Source organism: Ogataea parapolymorpha, chromosome I (assembly GCF_000187245.1).
Source record: "Ogataea parapolymorpha DL-1 chromosome I, whole genome shotgun sequence".
Classification (NCBI taxonomy): domain Eukaryota; kingdom Fungi; phylum Ascomycota; class Pichiomycetes; order Pichiales; family Pichiaceae; genus Ogataea; species Ogataea parapolymorpha.
The window spans coordinates 604,560-627,557 of NC_027866.1; the positions used below are offsets into that span (position 1 = coordinate 604,560).

The 22,998-nt window shown below is 50.6% G+C and overlaps 15 protein-coding genes across 15 annotated transcripts; 6 read left to right on the forward strand and 9 right to left on the reverse strand.

Annotated features, from left to right (window-relative positions):
* Window positions 1–9: 9 nt before the first annotated feature.
* Window positions 10–2,328, reverse strand: HPODL_02172 (Conserved hypothetical membrane protein; the record flags this gene model as incomplete). The annotated part of the gene is made up of 1 exon (XM_014081792.1): window positions 10–2,328. The coding sequence occupies one exon, from the start codon at window positions 2,326–2,328 to the stop codon at window positions 10–12; it is 2,319 nt and encodes a 772-aa protein (XP_013937267.1).
* Window positions 2,329–3,457: 1,129 nt separating this feature from the next.
* On the reverse strand, window positions 3,458–4,789 carry HPODL_02173 (Conserved hypothetical membrane protein; the record flags this gene model as incomplete). The annotated part of the gene is made up of 1 exon (XM_014081793.1): window positions 3,458–4,789. The coding sequence occupies one exon, from the start codon at window positions 4,787–4,789 to the stop codon at window positions 3,458–3,460; it is 1,332 nt and encodes a 443-aa protein (XP_013937268.1).
* Window positions 4,790–4,885: 96 nt separating this feature from the next.
* Window positions 4,886–5,188, forward strand: HPODL_02174 (uncharacterized protein; the record flags this gene model as incomplete). Its single annotated transcript, XM_014081794.1, has 1 exon — window positions 4,886–5,188. One exon carries the CDS (start codon window positions 4,886–4,888, stop codon window positions 5,186–5,188), a length of 303 nt encoding a protein of 100 aa, XP_013937269.1.
* A 15-nt stretch (window positions 5,189–5,203) lies between these two features.
* On the reverse strand, window positions 5,204–6,898 carry HPODL_02175 (D-lactate dehydrogenase [cytochrome], mitochondrial; the record flags this gene model as incomplete). Its single annotated transcript, XM_014081795.1, has 1 exon — window positions 5,204–6,898. One exon carries the CDS (start codon window positions 6,896–6,898, stop codon window positions 5,204–5,206), a length of 1,695 nt encoding a protein of 564 aa, XP_013937270.1.
* Window positions 6,899–7,005: 107 nt separating this feature from the next.
* Window positions 7,006–7,842, reverse strand: HPODL_02176 (Dual function protein; the record flags this gene model as incomplete). The annotated part of the gene is made up of 2 exons (XM_014081796.1): window positions 7,006–7,796; window positions 7,833–7,842. 2 exons carry the CDS (start codon window positions 7,840–7,842, stop codon window positions 7,006–7,008), a joined length of 801 nt encoding a protein of 266 aa, XP_013937271.1.
* A 135-nt stretch (window positions 7,843–7,977) lies between these two features.
* On the forward strand, window positions 7,978–8,498 carry HPODL_05099 (Proteasome maturation factor; the record flags this gene model as incomplete). Its single annotated transcript, XM_014081797.1, has 3 exons — window positions 7,978–7,980; window positions 8,019–8,400; window positions 8,440–8,498. The coding sequence occupies 3 exons, from the start codon at window positions 7,978–7,980 to the stop codon at window positions 8,496–8,498; spliced, it is 444 nt and encodes a 147-aa protein (XP_013937272.1).
* A 152-nt stretch (window positions 8,499–8,650) lies between these two features.
* HPODL_02177 (uncharacterized protein) lies at window positions 8,651–10,499 on the forward strand (the record flags this gene model as incomplete). Its single annotated transcript, XM_014081798.1, has 2 exons — window positions 8,651–8,676; window positions 8,726–10,499. The coding sequence occupies 2 exons, from the start codon at window positions 8,651–8,653 to the stop codon at window positions 10,497–10,499; spliced, it is 1,800 nt and encodes a 599-aa protein (XP_013937273.1).
* A 52-nt stretch (window positions 10,500–10,551) lies between these two features.
* On the reverse strand, window positions 10,552–11,106 carry HPODL_02178 (Non-essential subunit of Sec63 complex (Sec63p, Sec62p, Sec66p and Sec72p); the record flags this gene model as incomplete). Its single annotated transcript, XM_014081799.1, has 1 exon — window positions 10,552–11,106. The coding sequence occupies one exon, from the start codon at window positions 11,104–11,106 to the stop codon at window positions 10,552–10,554; it is 555 nt and encodes a 184-aa protein (XP_013937274.1).
* Window positions 11,107–11,385: 279 nt separating this feature from the next.
* HPODL_02179 (Allantoin permease) lies at window positions 11,386–13,092 on the forward strand (the record flags this gene model as incomplete). Its single annotated transcript, XM_014081800.1, has 1 exon — window positions 11,386–13,092. One exon carries the CDS (start codon window positions 11,386–11,388, stop codon window positions 13,090–13,092), a length of 1,707 nt encoding a protein of 568 aa, XP_013937275.1.
* Window positions 13,093–13,112: 20 nt separating this feature from the next.
* Window positions 13,113–14,184, reverse strand: HPODL_02180 (uncharacterized protein; the record flags this gene model as incomplete). The annotated part of the gene is made up of 2 exons (XM_014081801.1): window positions 13,113–14,120; window positions 14,158–14,184. 2 exons carry the CDS (start codon window positions 14,182–14,184, stop codon window positions 13,113–13,115), a joined length of 1,035 nt encoding a protein of 344 aa, XP_013937276.1.
* A 43-nt stretch (window positions 14,185–14,227) lies between these two features.
* On the reverse strand, window positions 14,228–15,184 carry HPODL_02181 (uncharacterized protein; the record flags this gene model as incomplete). The annotated part of the gene is made up of 1 exon (XM_014081802.1): window positions 14,228–15,184. One exon carries the CDS (start codon window positions 15,182–15,184, stop codon window positions 14,228–14,230), a length of 957 nt encoding a protein of 318 aa, XP_013937277.1.
* A 36-nt stretch (window positions 15,185–15,220) lies between these two features.
* On the reverse strand, window positions 15,221–17,584 carry HPODL_02182 (U3 small nucleolar RNA-associated protein 13; the record flags this gene model as incomplete). The annotated part of the gene is made up of 1 exon (XM_014081803.1): window positions 15,221–17,584. The coding sequence occupies one exon, from the start codon at window positions 17,582–17,584 to the stop codon at window positions 15,221–15,223; it is 2,364 nt and encodes a 787-aa protein (XP_013937278.1).
* A 97-nt stretch (window positions 17,585–17,681) lies between these two features.
* Window positions 17,682–18,659, forward strand: HPODL_02183 (uncharacterized protein; the record flags this gene model as incomplete). The annotated part of the gene is made up of 1 exon (XM_014081804.1): window positions 17,682–18,659. The coding sequence occupies one exon, from the start codon at window positions 17,682–17,684 to the stop codon at window positions 18,657–18,659; it is 978 nt and encodes a 325-aa protein (XP_013937279.1).
* A 65-nt stretch (window positions 18,660–18,724) lies between these two features.
* On the reverse strand, window positions 18,725–20,818 carry HPODL_02184 (uncharacterized protein; the record flags this gene model as incomplete). Its single annotated transcript, XM_014081805.1, has 1 exon — window positions 18,725–20,818. One exon carries the CDS (start codon window positions 20,816–20,818, stop codon window positions 18,725–18,727), a length of 2,094 nt encoding a protein of 697 aa, XP_013937280.1.
* A 442-nt stretch (window positions 20,819–21,260) lies between these two features.
* Window positions 21,261–22,937, forward strand: HPODL_02185 (uncharacterized protein; the record flags this gene model as incomplete). Its single annotated transcript, XM_014081806.1, has 1 exon — window positions 21,261–22,937. One exon carries the CDS (start codon window positions 21,261–21,263, stop codon window positions 22,935–22,937), a length of 1,677 nt encoding a protein of 558 aa, XP_013937281.1.
* Window positions 22,938–22,998: the final 61 nt, after the last annotated feature.

Genomic DNA, 22,998 nt, shown 5'->3' on the forward strand with positions numbered 1-22,998 from the left:
ATTAACATGCTATAAAAGTATTACCCGGAACCTCACGTTTGGCTCGTCTTCAGGCTCGTCGTCGGGCTCTCCCGGCCGGCGCTGGCGCAGAAGCCGCCACCGATTCAGCATGACTAGCAGGAAGATCGATGCAAACGCGATTAAGAAAAAGATGTCTGCGTTGCCGTTCTCGAAAGTGCTCTCGAAAATAAAGTTCGAGTCTGGCCCGGCTCTGTTGGGTGCGTTAGCCAGCTGCTCCTGCGCAGAGGTTTCGCGTCTCTCATTTCTGAGTCTCGTGTACATCTGCACCCAATCGTCCCACGTTCTGCTCGTAGGCTGTTGAACGTCCGAATCTTCAGCGGTTTTCTCGCCATACCACCAGATCTTCAGCCAGAGACGCAGAAGAGACAGCTGAGCAGCTAAAGAAGGTTTCTGGTTTATCTCGAACATCTGGTCATAGTACCTTTTGGCCAGATGGAAGTCCTGGCTCAGCCCAATACCCATTTCGTACATGTAGCCGAGATTGAATCTGGCCTGTAGACTGCCCTTTGCTGCTGCCGAAAGGTAGTACGAAAAAGCCGTGTTGTAATCTGGCTCGACAGCATACTCTCCCTTTTCTGACGACTTTCCGATCTGTGAGTTTTTGAGCCCGTTATAGTAGATATCTCCAAGAAAAACTCCCGCGTCCAAATTTTGTTGCTGGTGTGCACGTCTGTAGTAATTTAGCGAGCTTTGGAACCGCTCGAACGGTACTCTAGGAGGCTCCTCAAGATATCCGACAGGCGAATAAAGAAGAAATGCCGTGGATGACTGTGCGGGCTCAAATCCTTGCTCTGCAGCCATGGCGTATCCAATAAGAGCCTGTTCATGGTTTCTGTTCAGCAGCTGGTGGAAGGCCCACTGCAAATCGCAAACAACCGGTTCCATGTGCTCCACAAAGGCCTTGTAGAACACTAGGATTCCTTCTTCTTTGCCTGGCTCGTATTGGAGCTCCTTCATCTGTGCAGCCTGGTATTTTGCCTCGGGAACGTTCCTGTATGCTGCTGTAATGAGCTGGCCCAGTCCGGCCTCAAAGTCGCTTCTTATGAGGATCTTAGCTCGATGGTACAGAGCTCTAGCAGACGCATAACTTGCAGAGTTGTAGAGCTCAAACGCTTGCGCGCGGTGATCTTCGTCATCCATCAATTCGTAGAGAAGTCCGAGATCTACGCTGGCTTCCGCCGAGTTGGCTAATTTCACGCCCCTCTCCAGCCAAACTCTGGCAGCCTCCAGGTCGATTTCCGTGCCTTCGCCTCTGAGGTACATGTGGCCCAGATCCGAACAGCACTGGCCAACACTCTGGATGAGAGTCCGCGAAACCGATAATTTGCGGTCGATTCTATCGTCCAGCACGTCCTGGACAGGCCTCAGCTGGATTCCGCGAGTTGCGCATTCTTGGGCAATCTCAAAGGCTGTGTTGTAGTCGCGCGGTCTCCAGTAGTTGCCGTCGTAGTAGTGTCGGACGGAGCGTGCTTTGTCTTTGTAGGAAGAGGACTGGAAATCAACGTCTGTGAAGTCCTCATACTCAACCACCTCTTTAAATGTGGAAGGAACAATGGGTGTTGTTTCGCTCGCTCCTGAGCCATACAAGCCCCCCTGAAGGTCGTAAATGCGGAAGTTGAAGTGATCGATGTTGGGTCCGCCGATTGGCCCGTTCTTGATAAACTCAAAGCATTCGTGCGCAACCATGCCGTAATAGTACAGAGCCAGCATCAGGTTCTGTTCCACAGAGATGCCCTTGTAATATCTATATGCCAATGCCATAGCTGCACGGATCTCACCCTGGTCGGCGGCAATCTGGTAGTGGAGCAGCGCTCTGCCTTGGTCCATGTCCAGCTTGCCAAAAAGTCCGGTTGCGTAGATGAAGCCCAGCAGGTAGTTTGAGGTCGAGTTGGGCGCCAGCTGGACCATTTTTTGATGGTAATGTAATGTCTGTGTTGCGTTCGTCGGCAGCGAGTAGTTGCCAAATAGGTTGATCTGGGCCAGGAGATAGGTAGCGTCGGTGTCATTGTGTTCGTCGGCCAGACGGTGCAAGGAATCGAGGGCATGCAATTGGCGTTCTGAGAGCTTCGAGTTCCAGTATTTTTTCTTTATGTTGTCTGCCTCATCGTAGTAGTCCACGTCTAGAGCCAAGTGGACTTGGTCGTCTGGTGCAGGTTTATAATCAGTAAGAAACCATAGGCTTTCTCGAAGCGCCGGCTCTTCCTCTTTGAAGATGGCTATGCTTTCTTCGACTGAAAGCAGCTGCTCGCTGGTGCTGGCTATGTGGGAAAAAAGCCAGCCTGCTAAAGCGAAACGAAGCCAGTTCATTAACAAAGGCAATAATATTTGAACGAAAAATAAAGCACGATTTTTATTTTGGTTCCCGGGCGCAAATTTATGGGGTCTGTATTTTGTCCGTGTTGCGAGCCTCCCGGCTCCGTCGACAAGGTCCCGCTAACCCTGCATGATCCCAGCCTACGACACCCCATAGAAGACCTCTATTTCTGCAATACCTGCCGCAGCATCAAATGCTACCGTTGTGTTGATCTGGAACACGAATCCAAGTATTGTCCGTCTTGCTGGCGATGTTTTGACCGTGAATCGCGGTATTGCCAACGCCACTGCTTTAGGTGTCCGTCATGCCGCTCAAGACTTCGCGTAAAGGCAGACAGCAACAACGAGGACACGAAAACCAGCAAGAATTTTCGATTCAATTGTCCCAACTGTAAATGGACCTACACTACAGGGAGTCTCACGAAGCCGCAACCGTTGTACGAAATCATCAGAGAGAAAAGGAATTCTGCGCTGGACCGCCGATTTAGCGAACTGAAGACGCACTATGAGAACCTATACGAGACCCTTCACATCAGCGAAGCACGACACCGAAAGCGTTTGATCGGGAAGTATTCGTCGCTGGAACTTGCACATGTAGTGGAGCATCGCAAGTTGCCTGAAATTGGGGTGATAAGAGAACAGAAGGTCGAAGAGCACGAGCTCCCGCTGTTTCAGGAGCTGTGCTGTAAAACTAGCGTGCGGTGCAAGAGCTGTCGCGAGATTCTGGTGCAACCGAGTTCCGAACCCTCGTCGAGCTCTTTTGAGACGCTTTCTATGGCAATAAGCAAATTGCCGGTTCTTGAGTGCATTGGTTCGACTTTGGTGATAACAAATCCGAGCAAGGAGTCCATGGAAATTCAGCTACGTTTGATAGATAGCGGGAATTTGACATTACACGAAACAGAGTTGTATTTGGGCGCGCGTCCAGAGTGCAAAACACCCGAGGAGTATGCGAAATTAATACCGACGCCGAAACTCGCCAACTCGCGAGCAGAAGCTCTATTGCACATAAAAGAAGGACCTAACTGGAAGATCATCAAGGCAGACTTCTCCAAAACTCAGGAAACGCCAATATTGCTGACTGCAAAAACAGGCACAGCCAGTTTTTCGTGGTGGCAGTTTCTTAAAATTTCTTAAGCTTGGCTCCCACGCATAAGACACGCGTCAGACTGATACAGACAGCCCCTAACAGGCTCAAAGCGGAGGCGTATGCGATGAAACCGTTTGTGCGTTTGTTGCTGGTGCCATTACCAACAATGGCTGCAGCAGCAGGGTTCAGACCCAGCAGAGAAAGTCCGGTGATGGCATACATGGTGGCATAGTTGGCTCCAAACTCTTCCTTCTTGACGATCATTGAGCAACATGTGGGAATCAGGGAGTAGATGCCACCATAGAAGGTGCCATAAAGAATACTGTAGGTGTACATGGCGCCAGTGCTGCTTTTGAACGGCATCCAAACGACAAAATTGAAAACTGCAGTGATGACCAAGAGGAAGATAATAATGTTATAGCTGCCGAAAAGGACATCTGCAAGAAGGCCGCTCAGAAGTCTGCCCACGACTGCTCCAATGTTGATCACAGTGACAAACAAATATGCCTGACTCGAGGAGAACCCGTTTTTAATGCACACGAACGAAAACAGCGACGATGTCACCAGAACCGTGCCTTCTGCAAAGACACAGCCCAGAACGCAAAACAGGAACTTGCGGTCGTCTCTCAACGCCTTGAAGTTGAAAGACTTGGTGAGATAGAAAATCACAGTGTCCTTTCTGGACATTTCTTCCGCCTCCACAACTCTTCTTTCCTTGACCAGGAAAATCGAGATCAAAAGACACACAAACGTGATCAGAGCCAGCAGTCTCATGGACCAAGCGAATCCAAGACTGACATATGTCTTTCTCAGCATGGTGGGGATTATAAGGCCGCCCACACAGCCGCCGTTGCCGGCGAGAGCCATGGCGGTGGCTCTTTTCCTGGCTGGAAAGTACTGCGAAACAGCACCCATCAGGGGCGAGGAGAGAATTCCCGAGGCAATTCCGACACCAGAGAACGAAAGAATGCTCTGGTACACTTTTGTGCTGTTGGCGAATCCGAGCAGCGAGCCGGTCATCATGAAGGTGCCGACGATAAGCGGCAACCGAGTCCCGTGTCTGTCGAAATATGTGCCGCTAAAAATCATGCAAATTTGCAAAAGAGCGGTGTAGATGGAGAAGATCCACGAGACAGTGGTAGTGGACACGCCCGAGAGTTCGTACTCGAGCAATTGGGTCTGGATCACACCGATCGAGTTGGCAAGCCCCCAGACGGGTAGCAGCCCGAAGAAAGAGCCCAATACGACAAGCCAGCTGCGTTTTTTGTTGTTTTCATAGTACACCTCGTCAGGGTCACTGGCCTCTAGGAGGCCTTCCTCGCTGTGGCGGCTGTTTTGCGTTTCTAATTCGACCTCTGTGGTCATTGCACTTTCCCTAATCGAACGGTGGAAAAATTGGCCCAAAATATAATTTAAATATTATTTATTGCTTATTAATCTCGTGCAAGACGTACATTACAAATGGAGAACCAAGCCAATCACATCGACGCTACCACAATTGCACGACTGTTTCACACGGTTGCATTCGATGACAAATCCATCAAGATCTCACACAAGACGCTGCTGCTGGTGTCCGAATACATCAAACTGTTCACCTCCGAGGCGATCGTGAGATCGAACGTGGAACGTTTAGAAGAGGGAAAGCGCGATAAAGAGCGCTACAGGGTCGATGTAGACGAACATTTGGATGAGAAACAGCAGGACGCCGTGCTGGACACGCGTCATTTGGAGGCGGTGGCCGGACTACTCACGTTGGACTTCTAATGCATCTATTACATTTTAATGGCCGCCCACGTCGTTGGGGTCGATCCGGAATATTTTGTCTGGATTGAGGATCCGGTTTGGGTCCAGTGCCATCTTGATCTTCCGCATCAGATCGACAGCGTCCTCGCCGGCCTCCTCTATCAGATAGTCTCTTTTACCATAGCCAACACCGTGCTCGCCGGTGACAGTGCCTTCAGCGAGCAAGGCACGGTCGATCATGCCCTGGACAAGCTTCTTGGTCAGCTCGTACTGGTCTTTTTTGAATAGTATGACGGCATGGTAGTTGCCGTCGCCAACGTGTCCGACGATCGACGCGTTTAGTCCGGCCTTGGAAATCTCGTCCTTGGTCTCCTGCAGCGACTGGCACAGCCGCGAGATCGGCACGGCCACGTCGGTCGTCCAGACCTGGATGTCCTCGTCGATAGTCTGTTTACCGTAATTGATCGTGGACCACAACGCCACTTTTCTCGCATTCCACAGCTCAAACTTCTCCTCGTCGCTCTCAGCAAACCGGAACGACTTGCGGTTGTGCTGCTTGCAGATCTGCTCCACGGCGCGGGTCACGTGCTGCGTCGATTCCTTGGAGTCGCCGCCCAGCTTGAGCATCAGCGTCGGCAATTCGTCGTACTTGGAGCTGGTCTCCCCCGAGAAGTTGACGTAGTGCATCATGTTCTCGTCCAGCAGTTCGATCGCGTTTGCCGGGATTGCCCGTTGCACCATCTCTGCCACAGTGTTGGCGGCATCCACCAAACTAGGGAATGCAACCACCAAAACATTTTCGTAACGGGGTTTCACGTGCAATTTTAATGTGGCTTCAGTCACGATACCCAAAGTTCCCTCGCTGCCGATGAAAAGGCCGGTCAAGTTGTAGCCCGCAGACGACTTCTTTGGCCGCTTCTTGGTCTTGACAATCGTCCCGTCTGCAAGAACAACAGTCACGCCAACAACGTTCTCTTTCATGGTGCCGTATCTGGCCGCATTAGTACCTGAACACGACGTTCCGATCATACCACCTATACACGCTCCCGGGCCCGGATCAGGCCCAAACATCAGGTTGTAGTCCTGCAGATAGTCTCTGAGGTCCTCCCAGCCAACGGCCGGCTGCACCACGACGTCCAGATCGTCCTTGTGCAGTTCTAAAATTTTGTTCATCTTTCCCAGATCGATGCAGATGCCCTTCCTAGTAGGAATAAACTGGCCCTCCAGCGACGTTCCGCCCGAAAATGGAACCACGGGCACCTTGTGCTTGTGGCACACCTTCAATATAGCAGACACCTCCTCGGTGTTTTCCGGATACACGACGGCCACGGGTCTTTGATCCGGCTCCGCGTGGTGGGTGGAAAAAAAAGTGTCACTGTGGTCGTCCAGAGTGGTCTTTGTTCTGCTCACTTTGGACGGTCCCAGCACATCTGTTAGCTCCTTGAGGGCGTCCTCTGCATCCCCGTAGGCTGGAGCAAGCATATCCCGGAGCTTGCTCGTCGAAGACTGCGGAAACATAAATTCCGGCACATTGCCCCCAACTTTCACAGAAACGTACGCGGCCCCGAGGATAGATCCGAGCAGAAACAAGCCGCCCGACCTGAGGAAGCTGGACCTGTCTTTCTTGGGCCCAGGAATGGGGCTGGGCGTCTGGGACGAGGAATTGAACCGTTTGAAGGTTTTCGTAACAGCCCGCAGACGCTGTGGACCTCTCTGTCGGAATAAATTCATATTGATATTTTTTTCAGGCAACTATGGCTTTTATATATAGCAGCGGGATTAATTCAGGACGGGTGCACGTAGCTGCAGATACAGGTTGCATTATATTAATTATGTAACTACATAAAGTCGTCGTCGCCGAGATCGTCATCAGGCAGGAAGTCGTCATAGTTGTCCTTCTTGAACGAGGACCCGATGTTGACCTGGCCCTTGGCTTTCTTCTTGCCCGCACCTCCCGTCGAGGTGCCTCCCGTCTTGGCGAGCCGCGCCTGTCTTTCCTCCTTCACTTTCTGTGTGATCATGGCGTTGAGCGTGCTCACCACCTTTCTGGTGTTCTCGACACTCATTGGCCCACACAGGTCTCTGATAAGGTCGATCGCCAGAGACGTGGAGTAATGCAGCTGAGACTTCTTGGCCAGGTCGGTGAGGGCCGGAGAAATTGCCTTTCTGAGTCTCTCGAAATCCTGCTTGGTCTCGACCTCAAATAATGGATGCGCACTGATGGGAGTATTCTTGTCCAACTTCGGGGTAGAAGCCTTGGAGGCCTGTTCGGCAGCAAGCGCCTTGGCGCGCGGATGCTCGTTGGCAACGCCTAGACCGCCAAAAAGGTCTGCAGCGTTGTTCAAATCAGAGTTCAGCTCTGCTTCCTTCAACATCTCCTTCTTTGTCTTCTCGTCAACCAGGTCAATATCAAGCAGTTTCTTGTCTGCGGTCTTCTTCTTGCCAGCCTTTACCGGCTTCGCAGCCTTCGGAGCAGCCTTTGGAGCAGGCTTTTTCTCCTGCTTGGCCTTCTCATCGTCTGAGTCCATGTCCCAGGAGTCTAAGACGGGCTCGTCGTCCTCGAGCTGGTCTTCCCACGATTCTGAAACTTGGGCGTTGGAAGCGGTGGGATATTCAAAGTCTTCGTCGTCTAGCTGTTAGTCTCGAAACCTCCATTGGCACTTACCCCAAGACATGTCTGTTAATTAGTACGGAAAATTCTTTTTTTCGTCAATCCAGGAATATATCGGTCTGCGTCGATCGTCGCCCGCCTAGTGGCAAAAAAAGTATTCCAAATACACTTGAACATTTATTTATACACAGTGTCTCTAATGGTAAGTGATTGCGCTGAACTATGTGCTCTAACACTCAGTCCAATCCGCTAAGATTAATACCTGGCGAAGCGCACAGTTCTCGCGTCAGCGTGACCGCCTTTGGCGAGCCTGCGCCCTCCGCCCCAGGACTCCACGATACCTTGAGATCAGGCGAGGGACCTCTTTCTGTCTCGTCCAAAATCAACAACAGACACCCATTGGAGAGCAGAGTGCAGAATTGGGACGCTACGCAGAGAGAACACCAGCTCGAAGCCTACAGACGTATATTTGGAGCAGCAGACCCAATAAAGAGAGAGATGGAGCTGAAGCTCGTGCAGGACACTGATTTCAGGCCAGCCGTGCTTGGCGGGTCTTCGAACCTCCACAGAGACATCCTGCTGAACAAAGAGACCAGCATTGACTGGGAGGATATTTATTCAGGTAAGTTTGAGCAGATTACGTGTACTAACATCTCCGCAGCCTCAGACAGACCTCCAATGGACTTCCATACCGAGATGGAAAAGAGGTTTGGTATTTGATTAGTGGTCAGGTACCGCGAGTCTTGCCCCCGTCGTGTGCTTGCAAGGCTCGATTGAAAAAATTCGTCACGGAAAATTTTTTCGACCACCTATGGAGACGGTATCTTATAGAGACGTCAAATACACCCATTACGAGTAACTAGAGAATCAAGATGTCGCATTCGATGTATGGAAATTGGTGAGTGAAGAGCTTTTGCAGTAGTCGTGGACGATCCACTAACATGTAGGAACAACCCAAACGCATATTCCAAGGAAAACACAGAACATGTTTACAACATTAATGGTCTGTCAAATTCCAATATTTTGGCTCCTTCCCCAGGCCAGGATGCATTTTCACCGTTGGCCTACAACCTGCTGTCGGGAGATCAATCCCAGTCGCGGCCAAATGCCCCAATTGAGCACCAGATGGCCGCTCTGACTGTCGACGACAGCCATTTGAAAACGCAGGATTTTCTGCACCCCTTCGTCGGCCAGCAGCAATCTCCCACAGCGGCTCTCAATGCTTTGAAAGCGCAGTTCCAGCTCCCCAAGGTGGATCCTTCTAATATCAAATGGTACTACTTGGACGCATCCAATAATGAGCAGGGTCCGTTTGATTCGTCCTTGATGCAGCAATGGTATTCTCTTCGATACTTCGACTACGGCCTGAAAATCCGCCGTGAAGAACAGCAGACGTATATGACTCTTGCAGAATTTATTCAGTCCATAGGAGAGTATCTTGTGCCGTTTTCCGTTCCCTTGGCTCCAGTGGTCAACCAGCCTGCTACGGCTCCGGTTTTCTCTTCGTTCCAGGAGAGAAATCACTGGACAGCTCCCAACGAGCAGAGTCAGTCGGCGTCAGTGACCCAATCGCTGCCAGAGCCTGCCAAGACAGAGGAAGCTGCAGTGCCGAAGGTGGACGCCAGCGACATTGAGAGAATTGTGCGCAAGGCGTCCAGTCTGTCTGTGTCAACAAAACAGGAGACTCGGGAACCAGAGCCGATTGCGGCTCCTGTGGCCGTTCCTGCGGCTGCCCCAGTAGAGCTAGCAGAGCCAGCTCCCAAGTCTGAGGGATTGCCTGCGCCAGAAAAGGCGCCAGAAAAAGCTGCAGAGCCCGTCAAGTCCAAGCCACAGTCTCCAACCACGTGGGCCCCATGGGCTTCCAAGAGCCCTGTGAAGCCAACCAAGACCTTGGCCGAGATCCAGTCAGAAGAGGCTGAGAGACGCAAAAGGGAGCAAAAGGAGGCGGAGGCTGCCAAGTCTTTGGCTGCCACGCTGGCTCCAAAGCAGGAGACTCCAAAGCCGGCCGTGGCCCTTCCTTCTGCTGCCACTTGGGCCAGTGCTGGAACTGTTTCGCAGGCTATCCCTACAATGACACTAGAAGAGATCCAGCGAGAAGAAGCTGCCAAGTTGCATGCTGCCAACTCTGCTGCCAAACAGAAACCTGCCGCGGCGTCGTTTGCGGAGGTGACGGCCAGCAGCGGTTGGACCACGGTGAGCAGCAAGAAGACTGCGAAGCCGGCTGTTCCAGCGCCAACAAAGACCAACAAGCCGTCTGCGGTGATTTCGCCGAATGTTCTTAGGTCAGTTTCTGCGCCAGCCGCCACACCGGCCAAAAAACCCGTTGTTGGTAGCACGGTTGCTTCTCCAAAGCCGCAGCCAGTGACAAATAGCAGCTCGCCAGCAAGAGACTTTTTGGTGTGGTGTCGGACGCAGCTGAGCCATTTGCACAAGGGTATCGACAAGGAGGATATTTTGTCGATCATAATCCAGTTCCCGACGGGAAGCGAGTCACAGGAAATTATTGCTGACACCATCTACTCCAACTCTGCCACCATGGACGGCAGGAGGTTTGCGAGCGAGTTTATGAAACGCAAGGCGGAGGTCGAGAAGCTCGTTAAGGCACAGGGAATACATTTCAGCTGGGGCGAGGCTCTGAATGCCAGTGCCCGCGGCCAGGAAGACGATTTCGACATGGCATTTACCAAAGTGGTGAGCAAAAAAAACAGAAGAAAAAACTAGTACAGGTCATAGCATGTGAGTAGCATAGGTATAACAACATTCATTATGTAAGTTACGCGGCGACTTGCTTCAGCCACTGGTGATCCAGTGACTCCTTCATTGGTTCGAGCGAGCTGAGACGTCTTCTGAGCGCCTCGTTAATGGTGACCTCCTGACACACAGGGAAGAACGTCTGAGCCCATCCCTTCTTGAACGACTCGGCCTCCATCGCTAGCTCGTTAAGCTCGAGCTCCTGTAATTTGCTTTGCAATTTGAAACTTTCGTACACGTCGTCTCCGATGGATCCACGCTGGTACAGCACATTGACGTACTGCTGGATCTCCTTGAGTTTGATCATTCTGCGGATCGCCTCGGCACCACGCCGGATGAGCGCTGCCTTCAGCACCTTATCGTTAACCTTGGGCTCTGTCTGGTTTTTCAGCTGCAAATACATTTCACGCTGGTAGTTGTCCTTGAAAATCGGTTTCATGGATACAAGTTTGCTAAGCTTTTTGCGGCGATGAGCAACAGAAAACAGCACCAATGTAGTCAGCAGCACTACCACATACACAATCGGGATGTATATGGAGATTGACGAGGGGGCTGGAGTGCCAGATTCTTCCGACATGCTTGACTAGGGTGTGTTATTTTTTTTGCATTTTTGCCAGCTCGAGCAAAAAGTCTACCGACGCGACGAATTCCTACACCCGCCCTGAGCGCCTTCGATGCATATCTTTTTTTCGGTGGTTTCCGGTGTACGGCAATAATGCAGCTTGCTTATCATGCATAGTCTGTGTTTTGATAGGTAAGTTTCTTTTGCAGCCAATGCGCCAGTTTCTCGGTTGCTGATAAAAGAAAAAGACTGTATATAAATGCAGCAACCGCATCACCTCGCACCCGAGCACCAATGTCGAAAAAACTGGAGGAAATCAAGCAGGTCTCGCTCGACAACGAGTCGCAATCTGCCGGCTCGTTCGAGGACAGAACAGGATTCTTTGGCAAGGTCAGGAAACTGGTCAAACGGCTCGAGCTCGACGGCACACAGAACTTTACTCTGTCCCAGCTGTTTCTGTATAACTATGACCTCAAACCGCTCGAGGAAAAAAGACGTACTTGGAGATGGTGGAATTTTGTCACCTTCTGGATAGCAGACTCGTTCAACATAAATACCTGGCAGATTGCCGCCACGGGAGTGCAGGCAGGGCTCAGTTGGTGGGCCACCTGGATCACCATTTGGCTGGGGTACTCCTTCTGCGGCTGTTTTGTTGTTCTGGCAGCGCGGTACGGTGCGTACAACCATATCTCGTTCCCCGTTGCTACCAGGTCGTCCTGGGGAATATGGGGGTCTCTGTGGCCGGTCATCAACAGAGTGGTGATGGCTTGTATCTGGTTTGGCGTCCAGTCCGTGCTGGGAGGCCAGTGTGTGGCTCTGATGCTGCGGTCCATTTTCGGTAACGATCTCGAGACCAGAATACCAAACAAGCTGAAGGGAGAAATCTCGTCGTTCCAGATGCTGGCATTCTTTTTGTTCTGGCTATTCCAACTGCCGGCGATCTACATGAAACCGCACACCGTCCGTCACCTGTTCACCATGAAGGCCATTGCGTGCCCTATAGCTGGAATCGCGTTTCTGGCCTGGACGCTGGTCAAGGCGGATGGAGGCGGCCCGGTCATCCACCAGAGCGGCACGCTCAGTGGGTCTGCTTTCGGCTGGGCCTTTGTGAACAGTATGATGAACTCTCTCGCCAACTTTGCCACGCTCATAGTGAACGCTCCAGATTTCTCCAGAATGTCGCATAAGCCAAACTCCTCCATCTACTCGCAGCTGATCACAATCCCGGTTGCCTTTTCTGTCACCTCTCTCATCGGCGTGCTGGTCTCTTCGGCAAGCACAGTGCTCTACAACGAGACTTATTGGGACCCTCTGGACGTGCTTTCGCGGTTCCTCGACAATTACAGCAGCGGAGCCAGAGGAGGAGTCTTTTTGATCGCTCTTGGATTTGCTATTGCCCAACTCGGCACCAACATTTCCGCCAACTCGCTGTCGGCAGGTACTGACATGACTGCGCTGCTCCCAAAATACATCAACATCAGGAGAGGTGGTTTCATCTGCGCCATCATCGGCTACGCTATTTGTCCATGGAACTTACTCTCGTCCAGCAGCATGTTCACCACTTACCTGAGCGCATACGCGGTGTTCCTCTCGTCCATCGCAGGTGTCTACTTCTGTGACTACTACCTCATCAGAAAGGGCCATATTGTGCTGGAAGACCTGTACACTGCCGATAACTCGAGCCAGTATTTCTACACAGCAGGATTCAACTGGAGAGCCATCTTGGCATACCTTTGTGGAATAGCTCCTAACATTGTTGGTTTTGTTGGAGCCACACAGACACACACTGTGCCAGACGGTGCTACCAAGGTGTATTACTTCAGTTTTTTCACTGGCTACGCCAGCTCGTGCTGTGTTCTGTTTCTGCTCACTGCACTGTTCCCGGTGAAAGGAGTGCCGAGAGAAAACCTGTTCCAGAAATCGTGGCTCGAAGAGTGGAAGGACGTGGAGTCCTTTGACGACTTCTTCCACCAGCGGCTCGTCACCGAAGAAGTGGCTTAAAAAGAAATATATCTTGTTAATCAGTTAACTATTCCCTCGCTAATGGTCAATCTATCGGAAGAAAGGACACTCGACTGTCTGGAGCCAACGTTGGTTCTCAGTCTGTCCAGAAGAGACCCGGAACTCGTTGGCTTGGAGGCCCTTGAACCAGGCTTCATGTAGCCGGTTCCTGGTGGATTCTTGGAAAGCTTCTCGGTACGGTACTTTTCGTAGTAGATCCCGTGAGTCGTGTCCTTCAGATCTTGCAGACATGCGCCCAGCAAACATGTTCTCAAAACAATGTAGTCGCTGTGAGCAGGATCGTCGACTCTCACAATCCCATGAGGCAGACGTCTCACTTTATACTCCACCTGGTCGATGATGGCCCTATCCGTACCGGAGACAATGGCAAATGGGACCAGATCCTGAACGCTGCTGACTGCTGACTCGTCGTCCTCCTCGTCAATGTCTGAGAAACAGTTTGAGAAGTCATACGTGTTGATTCTGTTCTTGGCCAGGTCCCGTAAAATCAGTTTTCTGTTCAAAGCAATCTCCTCCTCAGACAGGATATCCGCCTTGGAGATCACGGGAATCACGTTGCACCGTTTCCCCAGCTCTTTCATGCAAGCAATGTCCAGCTCCCGCAATCCCTTGCCAGTAGGTCTGATGAAATAGATGGCAGCATGGATCCTCGTGTCCGTGGCCTTTGGAGTTCTCTGGATCTTGCACTCATCGTTCAGCACCCTCTCAAACTGGCTCTCAATGTAATCTGTGAGACATTTTGTCGAGTCTCTGTTGTCGATGAAGTCGCCCAGTCCTGGCGCCATAACCACGTCTAAGTCAATTCTGGTCCCTCCCTCGTAGATCTTGGCAGAGTGACTCTCGATCGACAGATCTGCAGGCGCCGGACGATTGGTGGTGATGATGTCCTCGTTGCAAAGAGTGTTGATAAATGTGCTCTTACCTGTTCCCGTCTGGCCAACAACCAAAATGCTGAGTTGCAAACCCCGTTTAAGGAACTTTTTTTGGCGGATCTCTTCCGCTGTCAGCTGTGCGGTTAGTCTGGTGAAACGGACTCAAACTTACAATGTTCAGCTTGGCACTGGTGCTCATGTTTAGAAATGGCGTATGATAATTATTGTTCTTTTGTATATAATTATCCTTCTTTTTTATCCTGCGCTAGCGTTTCTTGATTTTTTTCTGGCGCCGAATCTGGAGCCGCTGTGCCAAATAGCCCCGTGAACTGCTCAAACTCAAGTTTCGGCAGATGCTGCAAAACTTGGAACGGCGGATCCAGACTGCTCAGAGGCCGGCTCAGCGCCACCAGGTCCTGGTAGCACGCCCAGACCTGTTCCTGGTCCGTGCCCAGCTCCTGCACAAACTCAGGAGGAATCTTGAGACTCTGGTCTTTTGCGCAGCTTAAAACAACGCCCAGCATAGCTATCACGTTTGTCTCGTGCAAAAGAACCAACGGCACTCGCGAAGTCAATTCGTAGACGTTTGTGCACTGTATAAAGAGGTCCTTTGACCGTTTGAGCCAGTCTGTTTCTCTGGGTATGTCTTCTTCTAGTCTTAAAGCACTCAGGCACAATTTATAAGGATTGGGAGGAGTGACCTCAAAACATAGAGTCTCCAGTAGCATCTCCTCCAGATTGATCATAAGGTCCTTCCAGCGCCAGAATATCTTTGAATTCTCGTCTATCGGGTCCTGACTATTTGCCATCGCAGTTTTTGCGCACACTTTGACAACGTCGGCCAGACGACGCCGACACTCTTCTGCTTTGCAAGCAATAAATAAACTCGTGGCGGCAACCTCGAAATAGTGGTGGCTCAGCATGTCTCGACGCATGTAAAATCTGTGGAAGTAGCACGACGCAGTCATTGCCACCGACCGTGAGAGACGCAGCTGTCTGCAACATTTGAACAAATATATAATTCCCTTGGCTCGCTTTTGGCACTCGTCCTCGAAACTGACTTTCTTCAGTTCCGACCCGTTTTTTCGCGACGGCGTGCCCTGCTGCAGCTCCTCAAGTGTGTATTTCCAGTTGCTCGTCTTCACATTGATCAGCCCGTCCCAATACTCGCCACTGGGGAGGGGTTCCACGGCAGACATTTTACTGAATAAATATTTTTCATATTTTTTCTCTATTTACACCACCTTGTCCATCTGCTGAACAACATAGTCCAAAATGAAACTTTGCTCGACCAGGTCGTCCAACCTGCCATAATGTCTCTCGCTGTATGGCAAAATGGCGTCAATGTACCCCATCAACCCAGGCATCTCAAACAGCTTCTCGTTGGAGTAGTTTGTCAATATCGCCTTGATGAGCTTCTGTGCCACCTCGAAATGGCGCGAATTGGTGTTCCAGTCCCGGACTCTTTTGAAGAGTAGCAATATCTGGTCCTGTTCCAGCTCTGAAATCACACTCTCGATGCCAAAGGATCCAATTACAGACCCTTCGTCGCCCTCTGCTATACTGGCCAGAAGAACGTTATAGAGTCTCATAGGGTGGTTCAGAGTCAAAGCCAGCTTGAACGCGTTCACCCAGTCTTTTTTGTTGATGTAGTTCTGCAACGACTGTTCCTGCTCGACCTTCAATTTGCGCTCCTCTGCTTCCAGCTGTTGCACCTCCTCGGTGTTGTCTATCCATATGGTGATTGCTCCGTCGGCATCAGCAGACACAAACTCGCGGCCGTCGTCTTTGATACACAGCGCCCAGATCCTATTGTCGTGGTTGTCGAGCGTCTGTACGCAATCGCCGCTGGAGATTTCCCAGATCTTGATTAAACCGTCTGCACCGGCTCCGACAATAAACTGATTTCTGGCTAGAAACGCAACTCGCTGAATAGCATTAGCCGGACCCTGGAAAGTCTTGATACACGTAAGGTCCTCTAATGACCACACCTTGGCTGTCTGGTCACCAGAACCAGTCACAATTAGTCTGTCGTAGGCACAGAAACTGATGTCGTAAACTGGCCGCTTGTGGCCCTTCAAAACTCCAACAGTCTCGCCAGCCTCTAAGTCCCAGATTTTGGCCATTTTGTCGTGGCTCGCGGTCGCCAAAAAATCGTCGTTCGGACTAACGTCAATGGAATGGATCATCTTGTCGTGCGCTCTTCTTGTGTAGTCGGACTTTCTCACATGTATCACCTCGTCTCCTGGTTTAGGAATCGTCCATTTTTTTATTGTCAGGTCTTCAGCTGCTGTTATGAGGAAGCGAGGATAATCCCTGACGGGTGTCCTAGGCAACGCAACAGCAGTGACCGACGAGATGTGGCCTTCAAACACGGCAACACACACGAATTTTTGTTCCTCGTCGTACCTCCAGAGCCGTGCCGTATTGTCCTTAGCAGCGGTAGCCAGCCAGAGGCCATCGGCGGTGGAATCCAGAGCATTCAACAAATCGGTGTGCGCTTCGCACAGCGTGACATCGAGCGGCTTTTCCGCAACGTCGACAATTCGCAAAGCAGGCGAGTTCGTTGCCAATGCAAGCTGGTCAAATTTAGGACCAACATAGCGCATGTCAGCGATGGTACCATGATTACCCGCCATCACCCTCAAAGTTGGGAATATGCCATCTTGTGCATCGAGATCAATCTCCGCAATTGTCTGATCTGAATAAACCAGCAGCAAAGAGTCTATTCCTTTGTCAAGATGCAAAACGTCCATAATATTGAGCTCTTCTGTGGTTTCCAGTGGCTTCCTGCTGGTTGCAACCAGTTTTTCAGAATTCAAGTCCCAGACCTTCAGAAGACCAAACTCGCCCGCCGTATACAAAAGTTCTTTGTCTTCATGTTCAACAAATCCACACGCCTCAACAGAGTGCGAGACGGGAATTGTCTTCACCTCCTTCCACGTCCTGGTATTGTACACTATTATCACGCTGTCTCTTCCACTGCTTATAAACAGCTCACCGTTGTCACTGAACGAGACACCTCTCACGGTAGCCGTATGCTCTTTCATCGTGCGGGCACATTTGCGTTTCACCAGGTCCCATATTTTCACTGTCCCCATGATATCTCCACTGGCCAGCTTCCAATCTTTAGAGTCGAGTTTTCCATAAAAACGAAGAGAAGAAACTGTCGATGGATGGCCTTTGAAGTTGTGTGTGATGAATGACCCCTCTATATCCCAGACAATGACACTACCATCGGTAAGTCCGAATGCAAATAAAGACGAAGTAGGGTCCACGGTAGAGATATATGATGCTGCCGGAAGTTTGAAAGTCTTGATGAATTTGCTTTGCTGGAGATCAAAAACCTTGAGTTGCTGTGATTGAGATACTATGGCCAGATATTTGCCGTCCGGTGTTAGTTGCAACGTCGTCACCAGATCTCCGTCTCCCTGGATCTGGTGCACAACATCATCTGTTTCTCTGTTGATAACAACTATATCTTCCAGAACTGCAGTTGCTAGAACCACACCATCTCCGGAAACTGTTGCATTAGCAGAACCAATGTAAAAAGGCTCGATATCGACCTTTTTATAGCTCCTTTTTGTGGTGAAGTCCATGCTAAAATTTATTTCAAATAAATTTAAAATATTTTTTTTCAAACTACCCTACCTTGAATTTTTTGACAAATTTTTTTGAACCAACGAGCCTTTCACCATGTCCTCTCCAATTTTGCACATTGTGAAACCAAACGTGGCCACGCCGAGCACTTCTGCTCCAGTGGGGCCAGTCAAGGTTTTGATTCAGGCTCCAGCTCTGATGCAGCTCATTGATGCCGTGTATATGGACAACGAAGAAGACCTCACGAAAAGCAGAACTATTGGAACTTTGCTTGGAACCCGTTCCGATGACGGATCTGAATTGGAGGTCAAAGAGTGTTATATTGTGCCCCACAAGGAGGAAGCTGAGGAGCTCACCATTGAAGAAAGCCACCACATTTCCACATATCAGCTCTTGAAAAGAGTGAATCCAGAACTGTTAATTGTCGGCTGGTTCTCAACTAACCCTGTGCTTGACTCGTTCACCGGTCTCTTCCAAGAGTTCTACTCCAAGGGATCTTGCTTTCCCCACCAGCCAATCCATCTGACTCTGCAAACCAAAGACGATAACGGAGACATCATATCGCCAATTTTGAAAACATACATCTCGTCCCCAGTCGGAGTGCCTGCCAACTCCAACCTGGCTAACCAAATTGGAATCGACAAGATTGGCTCTTTTGCATTTACTCCTGTTCCAAATGAAGTTATCTACTCCAAGACTGAGCTCACTACGCTGAAATATCTTAATAAAGGTGTCCAAACTGAGTCCAGAGCAGTGGATCTTCTGGGTCAAGATGAACTCAAACAAATTTCCGGATCCGTCGCCAATGTTGCCAGCTTGCTCGACACGCTCCAGGCGTATGTTCAAAAGGTCATCAAGGGCGAGATCGAGGGAGACTCGAACGTCGGAAAGAGACTTCTGGAAACTCTCAACACACAGCCAAGCTCCATCGATCCTGACCAATTGCACACCATGTTACAGAACCATGCCGATGATGCCTCGCTCGTCGAGTACCTCGCTTCGTGCGTGAAGCAGCAACTCGATCTCAGTGCCAAATTGACCAACTTTATGACTCCTGAAGAGAGCGCAAAATAGCTATGTAAAAATCAAATTTAGTATCCATCCTTTATAAATGCCGTACCATAAATAATAAATGCAGCTCAGCTTCCAAACAGGAAACGTAGGTCATCGTTGTGCCCGATGTCGACCAGCAGCTCTTCCACGTCGTTAAGGATTTCCTCGCTGAAAAGCCCGCCTTTGGTTGGTCTCAGACCCTCTGCTTGGGTCTCGGCCGCGCTCTGTCTTCTTCCCTTAGACAGCTTGTGCAATCGCTTCGAGGCCTTGCGCAGAGACTTGGCCGTGTTGGCAGGGATCATCAGCTCGCCCCCAAACGAGCCACGGGCTCGTTTTTTTCTCTTTTTCTCCAGGGCTGCCACCGTGGCACGCATTTTTTTGCGTCTGTGGTCGCCAAAACTGTACTTGCGCGTCGCATCCGGATGAGGCTGGTAGTACGTGTTGTTGACGACACCCTTGTTCCTAAAAGCAGAAAGCGGAACACGTCTCTCGTGAAAAAGGTCCCAGTCCACAGACGTGGTTTGCTCCTGCTCTTCGTCCTCGAACTCGCTAATATTAAGCAGTTCGTCCAGCGCAATAGGCGGTGCGCTCGGTTGTGTCTGCGTGCGTTGGCGTTGGCGATGGCCCACACTCATGCGAGTGCCCTTCACCACCGATGTTCGGTTGTCCTGGCCAGGATACAAGAATCGCGTCGAGATGCCGTCAATAATGCCGAACGGCTTGCGGGTTTTAGAAATGATAAAAGTTCCAAGAACAGGCGCTCTGAAATTGTTCTTGGACGACGAGAGGACCTCTTTGGCGCTTTTGCTGCCAATCTTGCGCGTAGAGCGCACTGGGAGTGAGGTGTCTTCGTCGGTCTCGTCGCCGTCTTTTTCGCCGACTTTGTCGCCGGCATCCTCCTCAGCACTCGAGTTATCGTGCTCGTCTTCCTTCTCAGAAGCACTGCTGTCCGAAGAGAAGAAATACTGTAGTAACTGGTTCTCGCTGTCGCTGTCGTCCTCGTCAGACACAATCGCATTCATCGGAACCACGCTCTGTCCGCGTTTGCTAGAGTAATGGTCGTAGTCGCTGGTAAAAATGTCGTCGAACGCAGACACATCGATGTCCGCCATGTCGTCCTCGTCCTCGTCGTCCTCGTCACTGTCCTCCGGAGCGGGGAGATATTTGACCTTATCGGGCTTCATCTCTTTGACTCTCACATGGCCTTCATCCTGGTCCTCCTCGGTAGCGTTGGTATTTTCCTCAACGATGGACGACCGTGGCGTCGCTGCGGACGACGAGTAATCATTCACGTCGTTGACGTCGTTCACCAAAGCTTCGGTCTCCTCTTTAAGCAGATAATTGTCCTCTTTGAAATAAGGATCGTCTTCGGGCAGCAAAAAATCGTAGTCGTCGTCGCTATTGCCAAATGCAAGCAACTCAAGATCGTCGTTGTCGTTCTGGAGCGCCTGGATCAGGTCGTTATTGTCAAACTCGTAGTCTGCTTCTGAGTCGATCTCCTGGTCGTCGAACTTTGGCACTTCCAGACTGACTGTCTCATCGATAATTGTGGCGTCGTGAAACGTACCAATGTCCACTTCCTCTCCCAAATCTTCCTCTGTGATCATGTTGGCATAGTCCACCGGCTCGTTGTCAAGCTGAATGTCTGCCACCGGGTCCAGGTCATTGAATTTGCGCTCCTCGTCTTCCAACACCTGGTCCACAATGTCGTCGTCCAGCTCCTCTTCCTCTTCCTCATCGGCCTCCACGGCCTGCTCAGACTCTCCAGCACCTTTCCGAGAGGTTGCGGATTTAGCAGCCTTTTTGGAAACTTTTTTACTGCTTTTGCGCGGACTCTTGTGACGAGTAGCAGCCTTCATCGCCCTGGCTCTCTCCTTGGTCAGTTGCACAAAATCGACGTTGTCATCGTCAGACGAGCTCGACTCGTCTTCGCTCTCAGAACTGCTAGATATTATCTCGTCCACTTGCCTGCGAGCGGAGCTCATTCGGTAATCTCCCTCCGTAGCACTGCTACCCGAATCAGAGTCGTCTGACTCCTCGCTCGATTCCGACTCTTCTGAGTCTGATACAATGCTAAATCGTCTGCTGGACCGTGATTTCGCACCGCCGGAGGGATGTGGCAGGTACTTGGGGGCCTGCGGTACCCTCTTGGAGGTTACTTGTTTTCTGCCTTTAGCCATGATAGACTATGATATTTTTCGCTCTTATCGGGGATTTTTAAAACGGTAAGTATTTTGTAGCTCTTATATGTGTCACTGATATCTCTTAGAGATAGAAAAGTAAGCAATTGGCAGTCCTTGATCCGGTGTCCCTTTTTGTCCTTATAAAAATATATATCTGAAATTAACTGAAAATTTTCAGATCCTACATTATTGTGCTGAATCAGAAATCACGTAAAATGGCAGATTAGATAGCCACACCCAAGCTTACATGGAATCCTGTGACGAAAGCCTCAGATCGTGCATGCAAATCGATATCGGTGCTACTGGCGACTGTGATATTCTATAAGTAAGAAATAATTTACCTCAGTAAACCACGGGTCGGCCCCTGAAGCCTCCCCACAAAGTGCCTAGCCTTGGCAACCAGATATTTTAGCACTCAAAAATATTTGTTCACGTCCAAATGTTTTCAGCAACGCATCAGCTACCTTTAAGGCAGGCTGTGCGGGCGTATTCGACTGTCGGAGTTCGTCCAAAAAAGTGGGGCGTCTTCAAAAAGTCGTTGCTGGCCGTCTCAGGGGTCGGTTTGGCGGCCTACGGATATGACTCCGTGCTGGGGGCCGGAGTCACAAACAGGAGCGTGCGATCTTTGTCCACGCTTTTGTTGATCTCGATCGACTATAAGCTGAATTTTGAAGAGGGCAAAGATATAGAAGCCTTGCACGAGCGCAACGCGCAGAGACTGTACGACCTACTTACCACGAACAAGGGGCTGTATATCAAGATGGGCCAGGTAATAGCCATCCAGGGAATGATGTTCCCTCAGCAGTACCAGAAGAAGTTTAGTCAGCTGTTTGACAAGGCTCCGAGAGACGACTGGGAGGTTTGCGACCGAGTTTTGAGACAAGAGCTGGGTCCGAAGTATAGAACTGAGATCTTCGAGTCGATCGACGAGTCGCCCGTTGCAAGCGCGTCGATTGCCCAGGTCCACAAGGCGCGGCTGCGCACGGGCGAAGAGGTGGCTGTCAAGATCCAGCACGAGTCTGTGAGCAAGCAGATGTGGCTGGATCTCGCGACCTATCGATTTGTGATGAAAGTGTACGAGTGGGCATTTGACATGCCGTTAACTGCCACCGTGCAGTATGTTTGCAACAAAATGCGCGAGGAGGTCGATTTTGGGATCGAGATGCGCAACGGTAACCTGATAGCGTCGCTGATCGCAAAGGATCCGGAGTTCAGGAAGACGGTGTACATTCCCAAGTATTTTCCACAGGCGTCTTCTAGACGGGTGCTGACTGCGGAGTGGATAGATGCTGATCCTGTTGGGGACTACTTGAAGCTCAAGGACAAAGGATACAACATCAAGAGCCTCATGAACACAATCATCAAGGTGTACTCACGACAGGTATTCTACTGGGGGCTGGTCCATTGCGACTTGCATCCGGGAAACCTATTGGTGAGGCATCTGCCCGACAAAACGCAGCAGCTGGTGATTTTGGACCACGGTTTGTACGAGCACTTTGGAGACAAGTTTAGACGCGAGTACGCGCAGTTCTGGAAGTACACGTTCGAGCTGAACCCGGAGAAAGTCAAGAGCGTGCTGCTTGAGTGGGGGATTAACGCGGACGACATTATGCTCGGGCTGTCGTCGATGGACCCGAGCAAGAACGAGGCGTTGAAAAAACACATCCAAGAGCTTAGCAAGAAGTCGTATTTCGAGAGACAGGCCATCATCAGAGACAAGATGCGCGAGTTCTTCAAAAACTCAGAGAAGTTCCCGATGACGCTCACCTTTATTATGCGCAGCATGCGTATAGTGCAAGGACTGAATAGAAACTTCGGGTCGCCCTGCAATAGAGTCGATATCCTGGCAACCGAGGCGGCGAAAACCGTCAAGCTTTTCGACCTGGACGACGACAGGTTCCAGTTTGTGCTGAAGCGATTTGTCACATACAACCTGTTCCGGCTGGTGTCGTTTATCCAGTACCATTTCAACAAGCTGCGCCAGCACTTGGCCTCGTGGTTCCGGCGAGAGCCAGTGCAGGATCTGGAGGAGGTTTACGAGAAACAGATGATTGAGGCCAGCAAGGGAATTGGATTTGAAAGCGTGCCGACAACTAAAGAGCTGCTCGATAGCTGATCTGTATATAGATAGATTCATAAATAAAAATGGCTGTGTATTTTTTTTTCCTGGTTTTTCA